General features: G+C 40.9%; 1 protein-coding gene across 1 annotated transcript in view; it reads right to left on the bottom strand.

The window, feature by feature from the left end:
• Polq (DNA polymerase theta) overlaps positions 1 to 12,402 on the bottom strand; it is an 86,272-nt gene extending 73,870 nt beyond the window's left edge. Inside the window, exons 1-5 of the mRNA XM_021184708.3 lie at positions 12,162 to 12,402; positions 10,900 to 11,079; positions 8,744 to 8,874; positions 6,601 to 6,757; positions 4,353 to 4,461 (exon numbers count right to left, since the gene is read on the bottom strand). Of these exons, the coding sequence (XP_021040367.1) occupies positions 4,353 to 4,461; positions 6,601 to 6,757; positions 8,744 to 8,874; positions 10,900 to 11,079; positions 12,162 to 12,321 (737 nt within the window). The 5' untranslated portion in view covers positions 12,322 to 12,402. The remainder of the gene's footprint in view (positions 1 to 4,352; positions 4,462 to 6,600; positions 6,758 to 8,743; positions 8,875 to 10,899; positions 11,080 to 12,161) is intronic.
• Between the last annotated feature and the right edge of the window lie 6,977 nt (positions 12,403 to 19,379).

Below are 19,379 nucleotides of genomic sequence, written 5' to 3'. Positions count from 1 at the left end.
CTTTTTGCCTACTCAAATATCGTAAAAGGTATCCTCTGTGTTTTCTTCTATAAGTTTCAGAGTTTCAGGTTTTTGTTTTGTTTTGTGTTTTGTTTTTGAGACAGATCTCAACTCAGATCTCTCTATCTCTGCCTCCCAAGTCCTGGGATTAAAAGCGTGTCTGACATGGGCTTTTTGAACAGACAACAACAGCACAGAAACTAACCCCAAGTATCACAGATGGGCTACATGACAATAAAGTTTCTGCACAGCAAAGGGCACAATTCTCAAAGCACACAATATGGGGGAAAGTCTTCAGCTACACTGAGATAAGGGGCTGATATCTAAAAGTTACAAAGAATGGGAGAAATTAAACACCAAGGAAGTAAAACTGCCGATCAACACATGGGCAAATGAACTGAATAGACAGTTTTAAAAAGAAAAGAGAGAGAGAGAGAGAGAGAGAGAGAGAGAGAGAGAGAGAGAGAGAGAGAAGGGAGGGAAGAAGGAAGGGAAGAGAAGGAAAGAGGGAAGGAAGGAAGGAATAAAAGATAGATAAATGGTCAATAACTTTTTTTAAGTATCAATTTCCTTAGCCATCAGGGTAATGCAAATAAAAACTACTTTGAGATATCACTTCACCCCACTCAGAATAGCTATCATCAACAAATCAGACAACAATATTGAGACACAACAAATGTTGGAGATGATTCTCTATTAGTGGAGATACAGGTGTAGATTAAAGCAGCCATTTCGAAAACCAGTTCAAATATTTCTCAAAAAATTAAAATTAGAATTACCATTTGACCATTCCATTTCATTCTGGGCATGCACCCAGAGAACTCAGTACCCTATCATGGATATTTGCAGTTTCAAGTTTATTGATATTTTATTCACAAGAATGAAGAATAACTTACTTGTCCATCAACAGATGAAAACATAATGAAAATTTAATGTACACACACATATAAAATAAAGAATACTATTCAGCTCTAAAGAAAAATTAAATTACAAATTTTTACATATTAAAAGTTCAATTCCTTTAAAATATCTAATCACTTTTAAAATTCAAAGTCTTTTTACAATTCAAAGTCTATATAACTGTGGGCTCCACTAAAATACTTTCTTCTTTCAAGAGGGAAAAATATCAGGGTGAAAGACCTCCAAAGGGAGACCCTCACTCGAGTCTCAGGATAATAGCGGACCCCCAAGAACTCACGAGAGACCAAGCTTGATGCAAACCACACGAGGCTTTATTTGGGGAAAGCCAGAGCTCTGGGGACAACTCGTATCCCATGCAGGGGAAGAGGAGTCGACCTCGAGAGGAAAGAGGTCCCAGTTTTTATAGGCCCTCAGCGGGGAAAGGAGAAGGAGGGAGTAGGGGATTTCCTGATCTAAACAATATCTATTCTAAAATGATTTCTCAAGAAATGGGTATGGGAAAGGTACAAGGAAAGAGTCTGGTGCAGGTGCAGCAACTCCGGATTGGCCCCAGCTGTGGTTGCTGGGGAGATTTTCCAACTCTTCCCCAGCAACCAATATCACAAACACCTGGCAATGGGCTTCATCAGTGGGCACACACATGGGTTCAAGGAACTGTCAGAACATTGGCAGACACACGGGTTCAAGGAGTGGCCAGAGCATTATGCACCTCTATTTTTCTAAATCAGTGAAGCTAGTTCTGCTAACACTGACGTCTATCTTGCAATTGCAGGGCTTCTGTGACCTTTTACATTCTGTCAGGATCTTTCAAGGGCACAGTCACAAAAAAGCAAAACCAAACTCTAACTGTCCAATGTCTGGGATCCACTCATTAACATCTGGGCTCCTCCAAGGGCTTGGATCACTTCTCTAGCTCTGCCCTTTGTAGCACAGACATTGTCTTCTAGGCTCTAGCTGCCTGTAATCCACTGCTGCTGCTGTTCTTGTTGATCATCTCAAGGTACTGGCATCTCCAAAACACTGCTGTCTTCCAATGCTACTAGGCTTCACCAATAGCCTCTCATAGGCTCTCTTAATGGTGCCAAGCCTCAACTCTCTTGCATGACCCCTTCAAGTCCTGGGCCATCAATTGCAACTGAGGCTGCACCTTCACCAATGGCCTTCCATTGTGTGGCTTCTCAGTGTCAAGCTTCAGCTGCTCTTTATGAGCCCTTCATGCCTTCAAAATCAGTACCACCTGGGTGACTCTTACACATTACCAAGTCCAGCCGCAGCACGAGGTACAACTTTGGCTATCTCCGGAACACAGCCTCTTTGTGCTCTCAGAAAACACTTCCCAGAAGATTTTACCTCAATGATGCTGGTCTCTTCTTAATCATCACTAATTTCTTAATTCCAGCTAACCAGCATCAATAGTCCCAGTAATACAAAGGTTTTGCTTTAGTAGTTCTGGTATCTTGTTAATCACAGCGGATTCTTCAACCCCAGCTAACCAGAACCACAGAATCTTCACAATCGAAACATCACCAGCTCTGATTAGTCTTTAATCTTCCCTCTGAAATTTCACAAGCCAGGCCTCCATCTTCTGCACATTCTCAACATTATCTTCCAAGCTCCTACAGAACATCTCACAGAGTTCTTAACACCCAATGGCTCTTCTAGCCCAAAGTTCAAAAGTCCTTCCACAATCCTCCCCAAAACTTGGTGAGGCTGTCACAGGAATACCCCACCATGCTGGTACCAATTTGTCTTAGTCAGGGTTTCTGTTGTTGTTTTGTTTTGTTTTTTGTTTTTGCGAGACAGGGATTCTCTGTGTTGCCCTAGCTATCCTGGAACTCACTCTGTAGACCAGGCTGGCCTTGAACTCAGAAATCCACCTGCCTCTGCCTCCCAAGTGCTGGGATTAAAGGTGTGTGCCACTACTGCCCAGCTTAGTCAGGGTTTCTATTCCTGCACAAAACAAAACATCATGACCAAGAAGCAAGTTGGGAAGGAAAGGGTACACTTCCACATTGCTGTTCAACACCAAAGGAAGTCAGGACTGGGACTCAAGCAGGTCAGGAAGCAGGAGCTGATGCAGAGGCCATGGAGGGATGTTACTTACTGGCTTGCTTCCCCTGGCTTACTCATCTTGCTTTTTTTTTCCCCCCTTCTGTTTTTTGGTTTTTCAAGACGGGGTTTCTCTGTGTAGCCCTGGCTGTCCTGGAACTGTCCTGGAACTCACTCTGTAGACCAGCTGGCCTCGAACTCAGAAATATGCCTGCCTCTGCCTCCCAAGTGCTGGGATTAAAGGCGTGCACCACCACCGCCCGGCTCTCATCTTGCTTTCTTGTAGAACCTAAAACTACCAGCCCAGGGATGGCACCATCCACAATGGGCCCTCCCACCCTTGCTCACTAATTGAGAAAAGGCCTTACAGCTGGATCTCATGGAGGCATTTCCTCAAGGGAGGTTCCTTTCTCTGTGATAACTCCAGTTTGTCAAGTACAAAAAGTGAACAAGAAAGGCCATTAGGGGATTAGGAAGGACTGAATGCAAGTTAACGAGAAAGAACATAAAGCTAAAGGTTTGCTAGTTCTAATTCTATCATGAGCTGTCGGTTTTCGTGGTGGTTTACATGAGTAGTCAGAAATGTCTTAATGTTTGAAAGCAGTCTAACAAACGCACGTTGAGATGTACACACTTTGGGTCTGGTTAATTTTTGGTGTGTGATGATTATTCTATTTGCAAGTTTCTCGAACAGTAAATTTAATTTTTAAATTAATTTTCAAAATGAGAAATTTTAATATATAAAATCTAAAACTAAAAATATAAGTAGCTGGAGGTAGAGACTGCTATAACTTATTTTTATAACTTTTAAGGTAGAAAGTTGACAGTCTATGCTGTAGGGGCTGAAAAATGCCATTTCACAAAATTATCTTTGCTTCTTAAACTAGATATATGTATAAATAACAAATAAAGCACTAAATATTTAAGCTATCATAAAATATCTAATATATGCATTAAGATTGAGCAGCAGAAGTTTAAATGTGCAAAAGTCATGGAACATCAACTAAGTTCTTCCTTCAGTTAGCAGATCTCAACCTCACTAATGCTGCAGCCCTTTAATACTGCATGTTGGGGTGAACCCCAAACATAACATTATTTTTGGTGCTACTTTGTAACTGCAATTTTGCTAGTGTTATAGATCTTAATATTAAAATATCTGTTTTCTGATGGCCTTAGTCAACCCCTGTGGAATGGTCATTTAACCACAAATGGGGTCAAGACCCACAGATTGAAAACTTTTGTAGAACAAGAACAAACTATTATTCATGAATTTGTTCGAATAAAAAAGGTACTATATTCTTGTAAATCTTACGTTTTCATTTTTATAGATCTTTATCAACATCTTTTCAAACATCAGGAAACCAGTCACTTCAAGTACTTACCGCGATGCTGATTTACGAGTGACGTAGCAAATCTTGGTCAGCAAGAGCTCCAGCAGATACCCTCGGTGAGAGTCCCCCAGCATGTGCAGCTCATCCACGACCACCATTCCTGGAACGGTTTTCCAGATTGACCTTTTACAAAACTGCACAGTTCTAAGAATTCTCAGACTTAGCAGCACATGGTTAACAGCAAATAGCTCATAATGAGATCTTGCAGGTGATGCAAAGTTCCACCATAAAGGAAAAGCCAGATTCTGTATGGTGGCCAATTCTTTCCAAGATGTTTTAAAGATCTTAAGCAATCCTATCACCATATATACTAATTACAAAAAGTAAGTGATTAGCTTACTCAGGGCTAACAAAACAACCAAACCCAATATCTTAGTCTTCTTTCTATTGCTGTGATAAATGACATGACCAGAAGCAACTTGAAGAGGAAAGGGTTTATTGGGCTTACACTTCCAGATCACAGTCCATCACTGAAGGAGGCCAGACAGGAACTCAGGAACTGGAGCAGGGACCACAGAAGAATGCTACTTCCTAGCTTGCTCAGTTTACTTTCTTATACATCCCAGGACTACGTGCTTAGCGACCGCACTGCCCACACTGAGCTGGGCCCTTCCACATCAATTATCAGTCAAGAAAATACCCTTAGAGGCTTACTCACATGCCGACATGATAGCAGCATTTCCTCAGTTGAGATTGTCTCTTTTCAGGTATGTCTAGGTTTGTGTAAGTTGACAAAACCAGTAGCAATCCCAGAGACAACTACCTGTCACCACTCACACTTCTAAATCGGTATTTTTATAGAAGTGGATAGATAATAAATATCCGTCTCAGGTTTTCAGTGTTAGTGATTTTAGTTACTAAGAAATATAGCCTAATTATGTTTGAAAGTTACTTACAGCATGCAGGAGGCTGAGGCAGAACTGCTGTGAGTTCAAAGCCAGCCTGGACTACACAGTAAGACAATCCCCCTACCCAAAGAAAAAAAAGGCTATTAAAAAAAAAAAAAAAAAAAAAAACCAGAATTGGGCCAAGAAGAATTAAAAGATTTTTTTAAAGATATAACAACTAGTATTACCTACTGCTAAACATATAATCATAATGCCTGAAGAGTCAAAGCAATCTGAGTGAGCACTTATAAAATGTTCCAAAATCATTACAAATGTATTATGGGCCAATGCTTTCATTAGCCTTATACCTCACTTTTATAGTGTTTTTCTACTTGTATATATCAATTATATAACATAGTGGATTTCACTAAATACTTTCATTTATGCATGAAATGTACTTGTGATGGCTATTCTTGGTTGTCAACTTGACTACATCTGGAAGGAAAACCTGAAAATAGCGGGCACACTTAGGAGGGGTTTTGCTTAATCTGAAGAAGGAAGATCTTTCAAGCAGAAAGACAAGCCTATAATCCTGAGCTTAACATGGAAAAGACGCCTTTAATCCAAGCCACGCCTTCTGCTGGAAGCTGATGTGAGGACAGGAAAAAGCAAGCCCATTCCTTCACTAGCATTAACTAGAGCCTACTTCTTCAGGATGCCAGCGTCACAGACTGAACAACTTCTGTGTTCTTGGGACTTTGTGTTCATAGACAGCCACTTGTGGGTTAGCTGTACTACAGTCTGTACGTCAGTCTAATTCTTTCTGTATAGATTCATTCTATAGATTCTGTTATTCTTGAAAGCCCTGACTAATGCAGTACATATTTACCCCTCATACTAGTTTCCTTTCTATTTTAATGTTCATTTTAACCTAAATCTTACACAACAGAAAAGAGAGAGTTGTCTTAAGTCAAACTAACTTTAGTAAAAATAATTATTACAATTCCAACAATTGGCTAAAACCATGATTTTGTTTGTGGCTTCATTTTATATTCTTTATCAGTCTTCAGAACCCACATCCAGAAGAAGAATCAAGTCCCACAAGTTGTCTCTAACCTTCCCATATGTGCCATGCTGCATGCACACTCATACAAAAAGTAGATAAATAAATAATAAATGTGAAAGTCAATGTTATTGCAGGTAGCAAAATCAAGACCATAAAGACAAAAAACATACACACAAAACATAACACATAAACATGAAGTTTCTGACATTACCTCTGCCAATTCTCGCCTCCAAAAACAGATGAGAGAAAATAAACAATAATATAGGTCATATAGAAATCACAGCTTCACTTCTTTCCATTAAAAACATCAACAGGAAACCCTTGTTTAATTTTCTAACTTTCTTACCTAACAGATCCATCTTATTTTCCTCAATGAGGCGATTGACCAGCCCATTGGCTCTCTCAATAGTGCAAACAGCAATGTCCAAGGAGGAGAACTGCCCTGTTGGTGAGGTGCTGCCCATATAGCCATCGACCTTTAGTCCTACTTCCTGAAACAGACTCTAAATTAAGTAAAAAAAAAAAAAAAAAAAAAAAAAAAAAAAAAAAAAAACACTGATGAAAACCTATAATGTAATGAGTTATAGTTGGGTTCTACCCCATAACACAGACAAAAGTATTTAAAGATGGTATAACCACATACTAAAAGTAGAATCATATACTAGAATATGCTTAGATTAACAGAGCTTAGCATAAATATTTCCATTAAAAAGAGTGAAATGTCACAATAAATATTTTAATAATCTAAGTTCTAACAGCTATTACAGAATTTAAATTGCAAAACACAGAAGTTCTACATGTTTAATTCAACAGTAGAAAGTAGTTAAATGTTTTAAGGAACAAATTTATAATTTACAAGGAAAATACTCTTATCCTACTTAAAGATTAGTTTTTCATATGATGGAAGAAAAATTTTTCAACAACAATATGAACTAACCAGTACCTCCAGAGCTCCCTGGGACTAAACCACTAACCAAAGAAAACATATGGTGGGACTCATGGCTCTAACTGCATATGTAGCAGAGGATGGCCTAGTTGGTCATCAATGGGAGGAGAGGCCCTTGGTCCTGTGAAGGCTCTATGCCCCAGTGTAGGGGAATGCCAGGGCCAGGAAGCAGGAGTGGGTGTGTTGGGGAGCAGGGGGAGGGTGGAGGGGATAGGGGGTTTTCGGAGGGGAAACCAGGAAAGGGGATAACATTTGAAATGTAAATAAAGAAAATATCTAATTTAAAAAAAAAAAGTTAAGTTCAGTGGGATTGATATTTAAGTTTTTGATTTAACTTTTAACTAGCATACCTTATCAATAAAAAGGATCCTTTCATCGTTTTGTTACTTTGAGTCTAAGCTGAGAGGAGGTTCCTGAGAAGGACCAGCTTGGTTGCTATTTGGCCTCTGAAATAACCATTAAAAAGATGTGTAAAATCATGGAACTTATGTTTATTTAATCAATTTCTTCTGAGAGTTTGAGTTTATTGAATTATAGTACTAAGAGTTAACAGCCTCAGTTTACAAATAAAACCCACGAGGCCCTGCAGGTTGTGCCTGGCAACACAGTGTGAAAATCCAGACCACTGACCGGTCTGTACAATGATTTCTATTCAAAGAGGGCACTGCTTCACTGCAGAAATCACAAGACCTTTTCTTTCTAGCTAACGGACACTGTGTTTATGAGAATGCCTTTAAAATAGTGAAGTATTTTATCCTCAGCAGAAAAGATGACTCATGTGACAAGACAGAGCACCCCCTCAAGCATGAGAGTCTTCCCTTCAGGCCCTAAGTCTTCTCAGTGACTCTCGGTTGGAGTGTGATAGGCTTCCTTAAACATGCCTTTTTTCCATACTTCAATCTATTAGTCCAACTGTTCAGTTTAAAAGCTAATTTTTTATTTGCAGTCACATGCTATTCTTTACTTCCTGTGAACAGTTTATCATTTTTATACAGTATCTCCAAAGCTACCCTTCTGACTTGCTATCCCTTTTTATTTTACACAATAATAATTTTTAAATTTCCCTCTGTCTTTGGGGTTTGTTTGGTTAGTGCTGAGCTGTAATGTCCTTAGGCTTCTTTTTACTTTTTTTTTTTTTTTAAGACAGGGTTTCTCTGTATAGCCCTGGCTGTCCTGGAACTCACTTTGTAGACCAGGCTGGCCTCGAACTCAGAAATCCACCTGCCTCTGCCTCCCGAGTGCTGGGATTAAAGGTGTGCACCACCACGCCCAGCTTCTTTTTACTCTTTAATACAGGGTTTCACTAAGTTGCCCAGGTAATCCTCCTGCCTCAGAATTTCAAGTAGATACAATTTCACACCTATACCACAATACCCAACTGTCCCACTAAATTATTAAGAATTTTAAGTCAGTTTTTAAAGCTATATATATATACAATAAAAGAAACTTCATTTTCCATTTGATTTTAAACCTCTTTCAAGTGAGTAAAAGCAATGCTAGCAATGACGAACCTTTCACTATTTCAAACAACAAAACCTGTTACCTGGAGGTAGTATTTCTTCTCTTTAGCCACAGACACAAAGGGCAAAATAAACAACGCTTTCTTCTGTGTTTCCAAAACCCGCTTCAGAATAAGTAACTCTGCAACAAGAGTCTTCCCAGCACTTGTAGGAGCTAAAACATGATTATTCCACAAAATTATAACAAAAAGTAACATCTGTACACTGCATTAGTAAATGTTGTAAGCCATACCCAGTATTACAGCAGCTAGGGCTAATGCATCATTAAAGACTCAACTTGTGTTTGAAACCTTAACTCCTAAAATGCCCTTGACTCTACACTAGGTTTCCAGATAACCTCAGAGTAAACGGAGAGGATTTTTAATGATGACCATTACTGAGTTCCTCACCAATTCTATGTTCTTTAAGAACCAACTGAATAGGTAAAAGCCCCCTTGCCCCATGAACACCTTTAAGATGATAAGTTAAAGGCTAGGACACAAACTAGGAGGATCTATAAGGAAGATTACAGAAAGGAAAGAAAACTATGGGGAGAGGAAAGGAACGCCAAACATCAGAAACATTATGTGCAAAGGCCTGGAGGAAAGTCTAGAATGTGGCCACAAGTGAGTATGAGCCTGAGTACAAAGTCCTTCAGGGGAGAATAAAGAGATTTAAAAGAAAAACAAGACAGCAGTGGTTGTTGGTTTGAGACTAGGACTAGAGAGATGGCACAGTAGTTACAAAAGTGTACGACATAGGCTTGATTCCCAGAACCAAATCAGATAGCTCAAGCTGCCTGTAACTCCTGCTCCAGGGCATCTAACCTCCTCTTCTGGTCTCTGTGCACACTGTACGTACAGCCCCACAAACACACAAACAGACAGACAGACACACAGAGATAGATAGACAGACAGACAGACACACATAACAGATTTTTTAAATGTCTAAATGCCACACACAAAAAAAGAGGGTCATAATCCTACCATCTAAAGACTTTTTGGGTCTATCCTGAAAGCAATGCAAAATGACTAACATGTTCTTAGAAAAACAGTGAGAAAGTCGGGATCAGGGTAAGACTAGAGAAAAAGATAAATGTGTTATCAAGTGTATTGCCAGATCTAGAAGAAGATGGTGAGGAGTCAAGGACAGAAAGTCCACAGATCCAATATATATCTAAGGTAAAAACGTCTTCATTGTGTGAGTTGCTGACCAAAGCTGTGATTTAGGAAACTGAAATACCTAGCCCATTCCTCAGGTCAGCAGCCGGCCCACGCTACTGCTTATTGCCACACTTTAAACACACTTAGGAATTGTGTATGCCAAACTGTTCGAAGCTTTTATAATGAATCCTCAGCAGTACCAAGTCAGTTAGCATCCCCCTCCTCCACTCTCCCTCCAATTTGCAAATCTACAAAGCCAGTAAATGATACAGTTCCCAAACTCAATCAGTCTAAGTCCACAGTCTGAACTTATATGTACCTAGTTGGTATTGTGGTTCTTTTTCATAGTCTTATTTAAAAAAAATCTGGGCTGGTGAGATGGCTCAGTGGGTAAGAGCACCCGACTGCTCTTCCGAAGGTCCAGAGTTCAATTCCCAGCAACCACATGGTGGCTCACAACCATCTGTAACGAGATCTGGCGCCCTCTTCTGGAGTGTCTGAAGACAGCTACAGTGTACTTACATATAATAAATTAATAAATCTTATAAAAAAAATAAAAAAATAAAAAAATCTGAATGGCTCAGAACTTCAGAGGAAACTGGCACAAAGGAACTGTATCTTATATTTGATCCTTAAGTCACTTCAGTAGACATAGGTTAAAAATTGTTCATATCAGAGTTGCTCTTGAAAACCCATGTAAACCTTATAAAGTATAGGACATATTGTTTTGTAAGTACAACCCTGCACAGTCACCTCAGTTATGAGTATAAAAGTTAAAAGCAACTGCGATCAAATGAGGAAAGAGCAGGCTGGCATCTCTTACAGACTCACTGAGACATACGTTCATTAAACAAGCAGAATTTCTCCTACCTACGTTGCAAATGTCCTTGTTTCCCTCCTCTACCACATAACACAACTTTCATGATGTCAGGATGCAAATGGTGACATTCCTCCTGTTTAAAAAAATGTAACCAGCCCAAAAGAGAATTGTTCACACTGATAATTTTAGTGAAAGGAGTTTGCATAAATTTGAATACCTGAATAAACTAGATTCTTTCCTTCCAAGACGTGACCAAGCAAAAGGCATTCTGCCTGCCATTCGAACATCTTTCTTACACCAAAACTATGGTATTTCTCCAGAACTGCTTTAGGAAGTCCCCAATTTGCCAGTAGCAGCTGGTCTATCTGGTCATCAGAAACTCTTCGCTTGTTTGTTCCTTTCAGAAAAACAAAAACAATTTAATTACCTCCAACATACAAGTTTAGTAGTTAAACCTCTGTTTGAATTCCTACCAAACTTAAAACACATCTTCTCTTCTAGAGACCTATTAAGAAACTGATCCTATACAGAAAGATGCTAGCAATTTTTTATTCACTAGATGTAATTTTGAAAACTCTTAAGAGCCACAAACAAAAGTGTGCTATAGCCGGGCGGTGGTGGCACAAGCCTTTAATCCTAGCACTTGGGAGGTAGAGGCAGGTGGATTTCTGAGTTCAAGGCCAGCCTGGTCTACAAAGTTGAGTTCCAGGACAGCCAGGCTATACTGAGAAACCCTGTCTCGAAAAAAAAACAAAAAGTGTGCTATACACACTGAATAAAAAGTTTGAATAAAAAGTTTGTACAGATGTGGAGGTAGAAGGGGCTCTATGGGTGATTAAGCATTACAAAGCTGTTAGATGAGTTTCTCTTTACGATTTAGTACTGAGGTAGCTGCATAACCAAGGGCAAAGAATTATGAAATGCACTGGTGCGGGCCTATAATCCCAACATTTACTGATAAACACCCTTGGTCCAAGTTCGAGACCCCCACCCAGCCTGACCTAGAGCAAGCCCTTATCTCAAAAAAGCAAACAAGAACTGGGTTAAGGTTCTGAGGCAACAATACAAGTGCCTTCCAGCCTTGCTCTGGAGTCCAAAGAGCCTGCATCCTACACCACACCCAGAAATTTGGTACTTATAAATATGAAGTTGTATCACTGGACATTTATCCTAAGCAAACCCTCGACATGGTGACAGGATCTGGCCAACTTGGAACTTGTTTCTGGGAAGGTGTAAAGACCCAAAAACCAAAGAACGCCCATATCTACAGGGGCAGTGGTGGACTAAAACACCATCAGCTGTGCATGCTGGCTGCCAAGAGGGAAGCTGTCCCCAGGGTTGGCGTCTCAGGCCGGGTGCTGGATAGCAGCCCTGCCTCTGGCTATCCAGCTCCGGTGCGGGATTGCATGGCCCTGCTACTCTCGCAGCCCACCTCAACCCCTGCTGCCCTCGGCCGCGTCGGCCCCGCGGGTCGAGTACCTGTCCCTGTGAGCCTCCGGCCGCGTCCCAGCCCCGGAGGTGGACTCAGCACCGGTCTACACCGTAGCTGAGGGCTGACAAAGCTATCACCATCTCCCGAGAACGAGTCGGAGCCGGACGATGAACGCCGCCTTTTCCCAATCCGGCGCGGAAGACTCATTGCAAACAAGCTCCTCTCGACTGTTCAGGACACGACACGGTCCCATAGGCCGCCCGCGCGGGAGAACCCCAGCCTAGTGACAGCTAGCGCCACCATCTTCCCGCCTCCATCTTCAAATTCAGGCCTCCCAGCCCGCCCCCGGAACCACAGAGTTCTCATGGCTAGAATAACCCGACTACCATAGAGTGGTGAGGGACGGAACAGCCCGCGCTGTTATCTGACTTCCGGCCTCCGCTGGAGGCTGGGGATAGAAAAGGGGATAGAGTGCTGGAGACATTAAAAGGAGCGGAACACCTGACTCTGCATTCGTAGATTGTTCTAAAAACATTCCGTTTTAAGCGGAAGCTAATGAGCTGCCCTTATGTGAATAGATTAAGAAAGTATCTATTCTTTACTATTGTGTTGTGTTTGTTTCTTTTTTGTTTCTTCAGATTGTGTAAAAAAAAAAAAAAAAGTAGGGTTTCTGGTAGAGCGTAATTTTTGCGGTTTTCCTCTTGTCAAATACGTGAATTAAAATAACGGATTGGGGTGGAATAGAGGCCATGCCCGGGTTAAACATTCCAGGCTGTAGACTGGTTCATTGCCGAATTATTTTGGGCTATCTCGGCCCCTTAAATAGCCACTTGTTTGGTCTCACAACTCTGTCACGTTCTTGTGTCTATTAAGTAAGTCGTTTGGGAATGTACGAACAGACCTTAGCTTCCACCAACCCAAAAGTTAAGGATGTTATATGCGTCTGAGCCTTACAGCAGAAGTTTCTCTTGATTTGCTGGATCCAACCTACCTGATGTTTCCATTAACATCAATGTATCTTTAAACGTCTTCAGTTATAGCTCTCTTTTCTCAGAAATATAAAAACTCCGTAAAACTGCTACCACAAAACAGTATATAGAACAATTTAAATTTGTCCCTGGGGCCATAGTAACTCATATTTGTTCCAGAATAAACTCTCTTATTCCCTCTGAGTTGAGAAATGCACTTCTGTGTTGGCAGTTGATAGGTAAGGGATTATTTCTGTGGTTATATCCTGAGGATTGTATGATCAGAACTGGAGATTCTGGATAGATCCCTTCGGTGTTGAGAGAGGAGGCTCTGCAAGCACATAAGGAGTCATTCTGAACAAGGAAGTTAGTAATAGATGTGCTTTGACCAACTTCTGGACATAAACTGGTGCCTGGTAATTGCCTAGTTCCACAGTTCATCTCACCAAGCCAACTAGTGGGTGACAAGCCTATCCTGAAGAAATTATGGCCATTGGTTTGGGGGAAGAATATGGCGAGTGAATTTAGGAAGTGGTTAAACAATATTCTAAAATCCCACCAGAGGGAGGCATTACTCCATGAAAGAAACGCTTCATTCCTTTATGCATTTATTCATTAGGAAATTACTGGGCATCAACAGTATACTAGACTCAGGATCAGTGATGCAGGGTGGAACGGTTCCTACTCTGAAAGATACTGGTACAAACATTGACTAAATTAATTATTAATTTAAATTGTGACTACTGCTCAGGGAGAAATTCCTAGAAAGAGAGGACTATCAAAGAAATCCTGACTTGTAGTTTCAGTGGAAACTAAAAGTCCAGCTGTAGACCTACACAGTCTGGGTCTGGGTTTAGAAATGTAATAACTGTGCTATCTTGGGCAACTTGCATAACCCCTCACTTCAGTATTTCCACATCATATGAGAAGAGAGTCTATTATCTGTGGATGAGTATACAGAATACTGAGACCAGGGCTGCCACATAAGTTCTGTTCAGAGAAAATTACATTACATATTTTAACAAGCCCTAATAACAATTCAAGACTGTAATGAAGAAAGAATAAGCCAGAGAAGTCTCTTACGATGAGCCCATCGAATACTAACTTACTTTATTATGTGAACCATGAGGAGATAAGGAAGACCACTGGGGAAGCATTGAAAGGGATGGTCTGTGTCCTGCCACAAGCCTAAACTACGCATTCAAATCTTCAATATTTATTCCCAGTATTTTTAAGTCTTCAAAACTAAACCCAAAACTACTTCTCAAAAATATCACTACCATATGCCTGGCCATAAATCCACACTTCGGAAGGTTGTAGGCCCCAGTAAGCAATCGACTGGTGTTGAATTGCTAAGTGGGCATGTTACATTACCATCAAAAATGTATCCTTAGACCCATAGACTAATCTTATTCTCAACTTTGGCAGAGAAACATCTTTCTGTAGCTAATGCAGAGACTCATAATTGGTCAGAGCTCTGGGACAGATGACTGTTGAATGTTCAGCCCTAAGAGGGGCATCGATATAAACCCTTCCAAGGCTCAGAGAACACTTGGGAAGAGGGGCCTAAAGACTGTAAGGAGGATGGGGGCAGTGCTGTGAGATGCTGTCTTCTGGACGTGACACAGCTGTTGCACTCCGTGAACTCACCACAGCTGTGGTCACATGATCAAAACAACCAGATCAGTCAATTTTCTGGCAGGCATCAGTGTCTGAACTCAGTAAAAGAGAAGACTTGAGTTCCCCGCTAGCACCCACTCAATAAGCCAGACAGCAACAGGCACCTTTAATCCCATCACTAGGGAGCTGGAGATGGGAGGATTCCTGGGGCTTGCTAGATAGCCTCAATGAGAGACCTTGTCTCATAAAATAAGGTGGAAACTGATAGGTGAAAAGTAACTGAATTCCTGGCTAACATGTTTTAATTGCCTTTTCATGCACTGCTTGACTATGAGGAAAGGCAGAAGATGATTCTTAAGGGATTGTGTTTAGGGGCTACAGAAGAAAAATTATCTGAAATGTGGGTGGAAGGGGACAGAAGTTAATTCTTAAGTAGGTATCTATCAAGAGAGAGGGACTCCAAACCAACCCCATCAAGGCTTAGAGAACATCCAGGAATAAGTGCAAACTGACTTCTAATTTAAAAAGTTTACTCCCAGACTCTTGTCCAACTCCCTTTCCTGTACAGCATTAAATTAGTTAAACTGCTCTATTCTGGCTGCCAGAGCCCTCTGGATTCTTGAATGAAACACACACCAGTTAATTTTGATATGCCTTGGCTAGCTCAATGCCTGGGCACTTCTAATCCTTCCTGTGGCTAGCATATATTTCCTCTGACTTTCTGATACTCTTGGCTTAACACCTTTTTTCTTTTTAAATTTATTTATTATTTGTAAGTGCACTGTATCTGTCTTCAGACACTCCAGAACAGGGCGTCAGATCTCATTACAGATGGTTGTGAGCTACCATGTGGTTGCTGGGATTCGAACTCAGGACCTTCAGAAGAGCAGTCAGTGCTGTTAAGCTGAGCCATCTCTCCAACCTGGCTTAACACCTTCTAATTCTATGTTTTATCTTTGCCGTGCCCTTACCTTCTGGGGAGTTCACCCCAAAGGGCCACTTTCCCCTTCCACCTACATTTTGGATGATTTTTCTTCTGTAGCTCCTAAACCCAATCCTTCTGCCTCTAAGTGATGGCAAATCTGTTCTTCTCTCTCTCTCTCTCTCTCTCTCTCTCTCTCTCTCTCTCTCTCTCTCTCTCTCTGGTTCTGGGGTTCTGGGGTTTGGTGAGCCATCCTAGTAGGAATATGAAAGATTTTTTTTTTCTGAAGATGATTTGAACTGTGGAAGCCTGGTTCTAGAGGTTGAGGGGAGAAAATTTTTAAAACGTGGCCAAAGAGTTTTTGTGGTATTTTGGAGAAGAATGTGGCTGCCTTGTCTGAAGAGTCACCTGAGGCTAAGGTGAAGAAATTTATATTAACTTTGTTGACAAAGGAAATCTCCAAAAACCCCAGCATAGACTTTGTTCTCTGATTAAGTCACATGAAGAGCATTTTGAACAAGGATAGGAAGCTTAGAAAGGAAAAATATATGGTTTGAGCATTAATGGGGCACCAGGAAGTGAAATGGAGCTGAATCCCGTGTTTTAGGAGACAGCAGATTAAGGGAGTGAGACTTTGTGGCAAGATCCTACCCAGATAAGTTTAGATTCAGGCATGGTGGTGCACACCTTTAATCCCAGGATATAAAGCCAAGCAGATCTCTAAATTCAAGGCCAGCCTGGGACAGAGCAAGTTCTAGGTGAAGAGAAGCTTAAATCCAGGTATGGTAGTACATACCTTTAATCCCAGGACTGGCAGGCAGATCTCTGAATTCAAAGTTAATCTACAGAACAAGTTCCAGGACAGTCAAGCTTAGGCAGTGAAGGAGTTGGAAAACAGAAAGCTGGTAAAAATGTAATAGAACAAGGGGGCTGTGTTCCAGCCCCTGCAAGCAACAGAACTCAGCAGCTTCGGCCATGTGGCTCTGGCTTCAGTGTGTAAAACAGAAGGGACTACTGGGACAATTGATGCTGGTTAGCTGGAGCTAAGAAATTAGTGGTGATTAAGAAGAGATCAGTGCCGGGCGTGGTGGCACACGCCTTAATCCCAGCACTCGGGAGGCAGAGGCAGGCGGATTGCTGAGTTTGAAGCCAGCCTGGTCTACAGGGTGAGTTCCAGGACAGCCAGGGGAACACAGAGAAACCTTGTCTCAAAAACAAAAAGAAAGAAAGAGAGAGAGAGAGAAAGAGAGAGAGAGAGAGAGAGAGAGAGAGAGAGAGAGAGAGAAGAAGAAGAAGAAGAAAAGAAAAGAAAAGAAAAGAAAAGAAAAGAAAAGAAAAGAAAAGAAAAGAAAAGAAAAGAAAAGAAAAGAAAAGAAGAGACCAGCATCATCGAGGTGAATCTTCTGGGAAGAGATTTCTGAGAGCACAAAGAAGCTGTGTTCCAGAGATCCCAAAATTGTACCTCATGCTGTATGTGGGTAATGTGTAAGAGTCACCCAGGTTGAACTGGTGTTGAAGGCATAAAAAGTCATGAAGAGCAGCTAAGGCTTGGCACTGTGAAGAAGTAGAAGACTATAGAAGGCCATTGGTGAAGGTGCAGCCTCATTGCAGTTGGTGGTCCAGGACTGAAGTGGTCATGCAGGGATTTGAGGCTTGTCACCATGAAGAGAGTCTATGAGAGGCTATTGGTGAAGCCTAGTTGGAGCAGAAGACCCCAGCAAATTAGAGATGCCAGTACCATGGAATGATCACCAAGAATAGTAGCAACAGCCTGAGTTTAGAGTGCTACAGAGGGCAGAGCTGCAGAAGTGATGCCATCCCTTTGAAAGAGACCAGAGATCATGTATGGATCCTAGACATTGAAACAAAAAGCTGTAACATTGAAGTTGCCTTGGAGACCCCAAGATGTTCGAGCATTCAGAACCATGGTCTATCTGCTAAGGATAGCTTCTAACGGAGTAGAAAGAGCCCAGGAAAAAGTAAGTATGTTGCAGTAACAAAAATGAAAAAGGAGTTGGCGATCTGAAGACCACTTTGGCATCAGACATGGAGATGCAGAGTTTGGAGTTTGCCCAGCTGGTTTTCTGTCTTGCTTTGGGGATTACAGTTAAGTGATTGGATGAATCTCAAAAGAAACTTTGAACTTTGGACTTTTGACATTGTTGATACTCCTATAGACCATGGGGACTTTGGAAGTTGGACTAAAAGTACTTTTTAAATTATGCTATGGCTAGAAATGGTCCCCCCAGACTCATGTGTTTGAACAACCTATGGGGGCCAGGGAGTGTAATGTGATGGTTTATATATGCTTGACCCAGAGAGTGGCACTGTTGGGATATATTGCCCTGTTGGAGTAGGTGTGTCACTGTGGGTGTGGGCTTTAAGATTCATCCTAGCTGCCTGGAAGCCAGTATTCTGCTAGCAGCCTTCAGATGAAGATGTAGAACTCTCAGTTCTTTCTGCACCATGCCTGCCTGGATGCTACCATGTTCCCACCTTGATGATAATGGACTGAACCTCTGAACCTGTAACCCAGCCCCAATTAAATATTGTCCTTATAACCGTTGCCTTGGTCATGGTGTCTGTTCACAGCAGTAAAACCCTAAGACAATAACCCAGACTTCCCTGAAGGAGACAATGTTCCTTCTTTGACCCCCATACCCTATGTTATACAGGAGGCTCACTCTGGCTTTTCATATTGTTTCTTTGCTATCTCTGCTGAGCTAAATCGTGTATGTGGTGGACTACAAACTTGTCCTTTAATTCTTTATGTGACAGAAAAGCATCTTGCAGACAAAGCTAGCCCAAAACAGCTAGATTCCTTATTGCTAGATTACAAGTGGTAGGGAGAGGACACTGGAGAAAACAAAATTAAAGGTCTGCAAAAGCTATCAAACGAAGTCATTAAATCCACATGTCAGACTTCTGAGGTTGTGGCTAAACAGAGTGAAGCTTGGGAAGCAGGGGAGCAGACAGCAGTTGAAAAACAGAACAAAACACCCTAATTAGCTTAGGAATGCCCAGGATTTTGAAGTTCAAGTGCATTCAGATTAAAGACATAAAATGAAACATAGATACAATAAATATAAAAAGTCTTGCTTAAACACTTTTATATAGAAATATAAATTATGGGGGAAATATAAATATATTAAAATATATTAAAATCAGCTAGACATTAAAATTATCTCCAAAGGAATAAAACTGCAACCACTAGAAAACTTTTCAAATAAATAAAATAAATTCTATACTTACCTAACCTATTGTTTGAGAATAAAAACATACTAAAGACGTTTGAAGGGAGTTTGAAATTGTAATTAGCAGACTCTCACTAAGTGAGCTACTTCTGAGTCTACATCAGAAAGAACAAAGAGATGAAAGAAACAGCAATGATCAAAGAAATCAAACAGGATTAAACCTAAATAAATATTTATGGCAATAATAATAATAATGTGCAAAGAGCATAAAAGCAAACTTGATCTAAAATAGAAACAAAAAATAACATGAAAGATTACATTTAAACATGAGTTCAATGTTTGAAAGCTGAATATTTTACGTTGGAGAGAAATAGAGAGAAAATGAGCAGGAGAGACAGAGAGAGGAAGGCAGAGAGGGCTAGAGGAACGTGTGTGTGTGTGTGTGTGTGTGTGTGTGTGTGTGTGTGTGTGTGTGTGTTTGGGTGGTGACAGTGGGTGACAGTCAGGTTTTAAAATAATGAAACATTAAAGCTTGCATATACCTTACATACAATGTACCAT

The sequence above is a fragment of the Mus caroli genome, unplaced genomic scaffold (genome assembly GCF_978045245.1).
Source record: "Mus caroli unplaced genomic scaffold, Mus_caroli_1 scaffold_17, whole genome shotgun sequence".
Taxonomy (NCBI): Eukaryota; Metazoa; Chordata; class Mammalia; order Rodentia; family Muridae; genus Mus; species Mus caroli.
The sequence above is the reverse complement of the archived record's forward strand: the minus strand, read 5'-3'. Positions and strand labels throughout refer to the sequence as shown.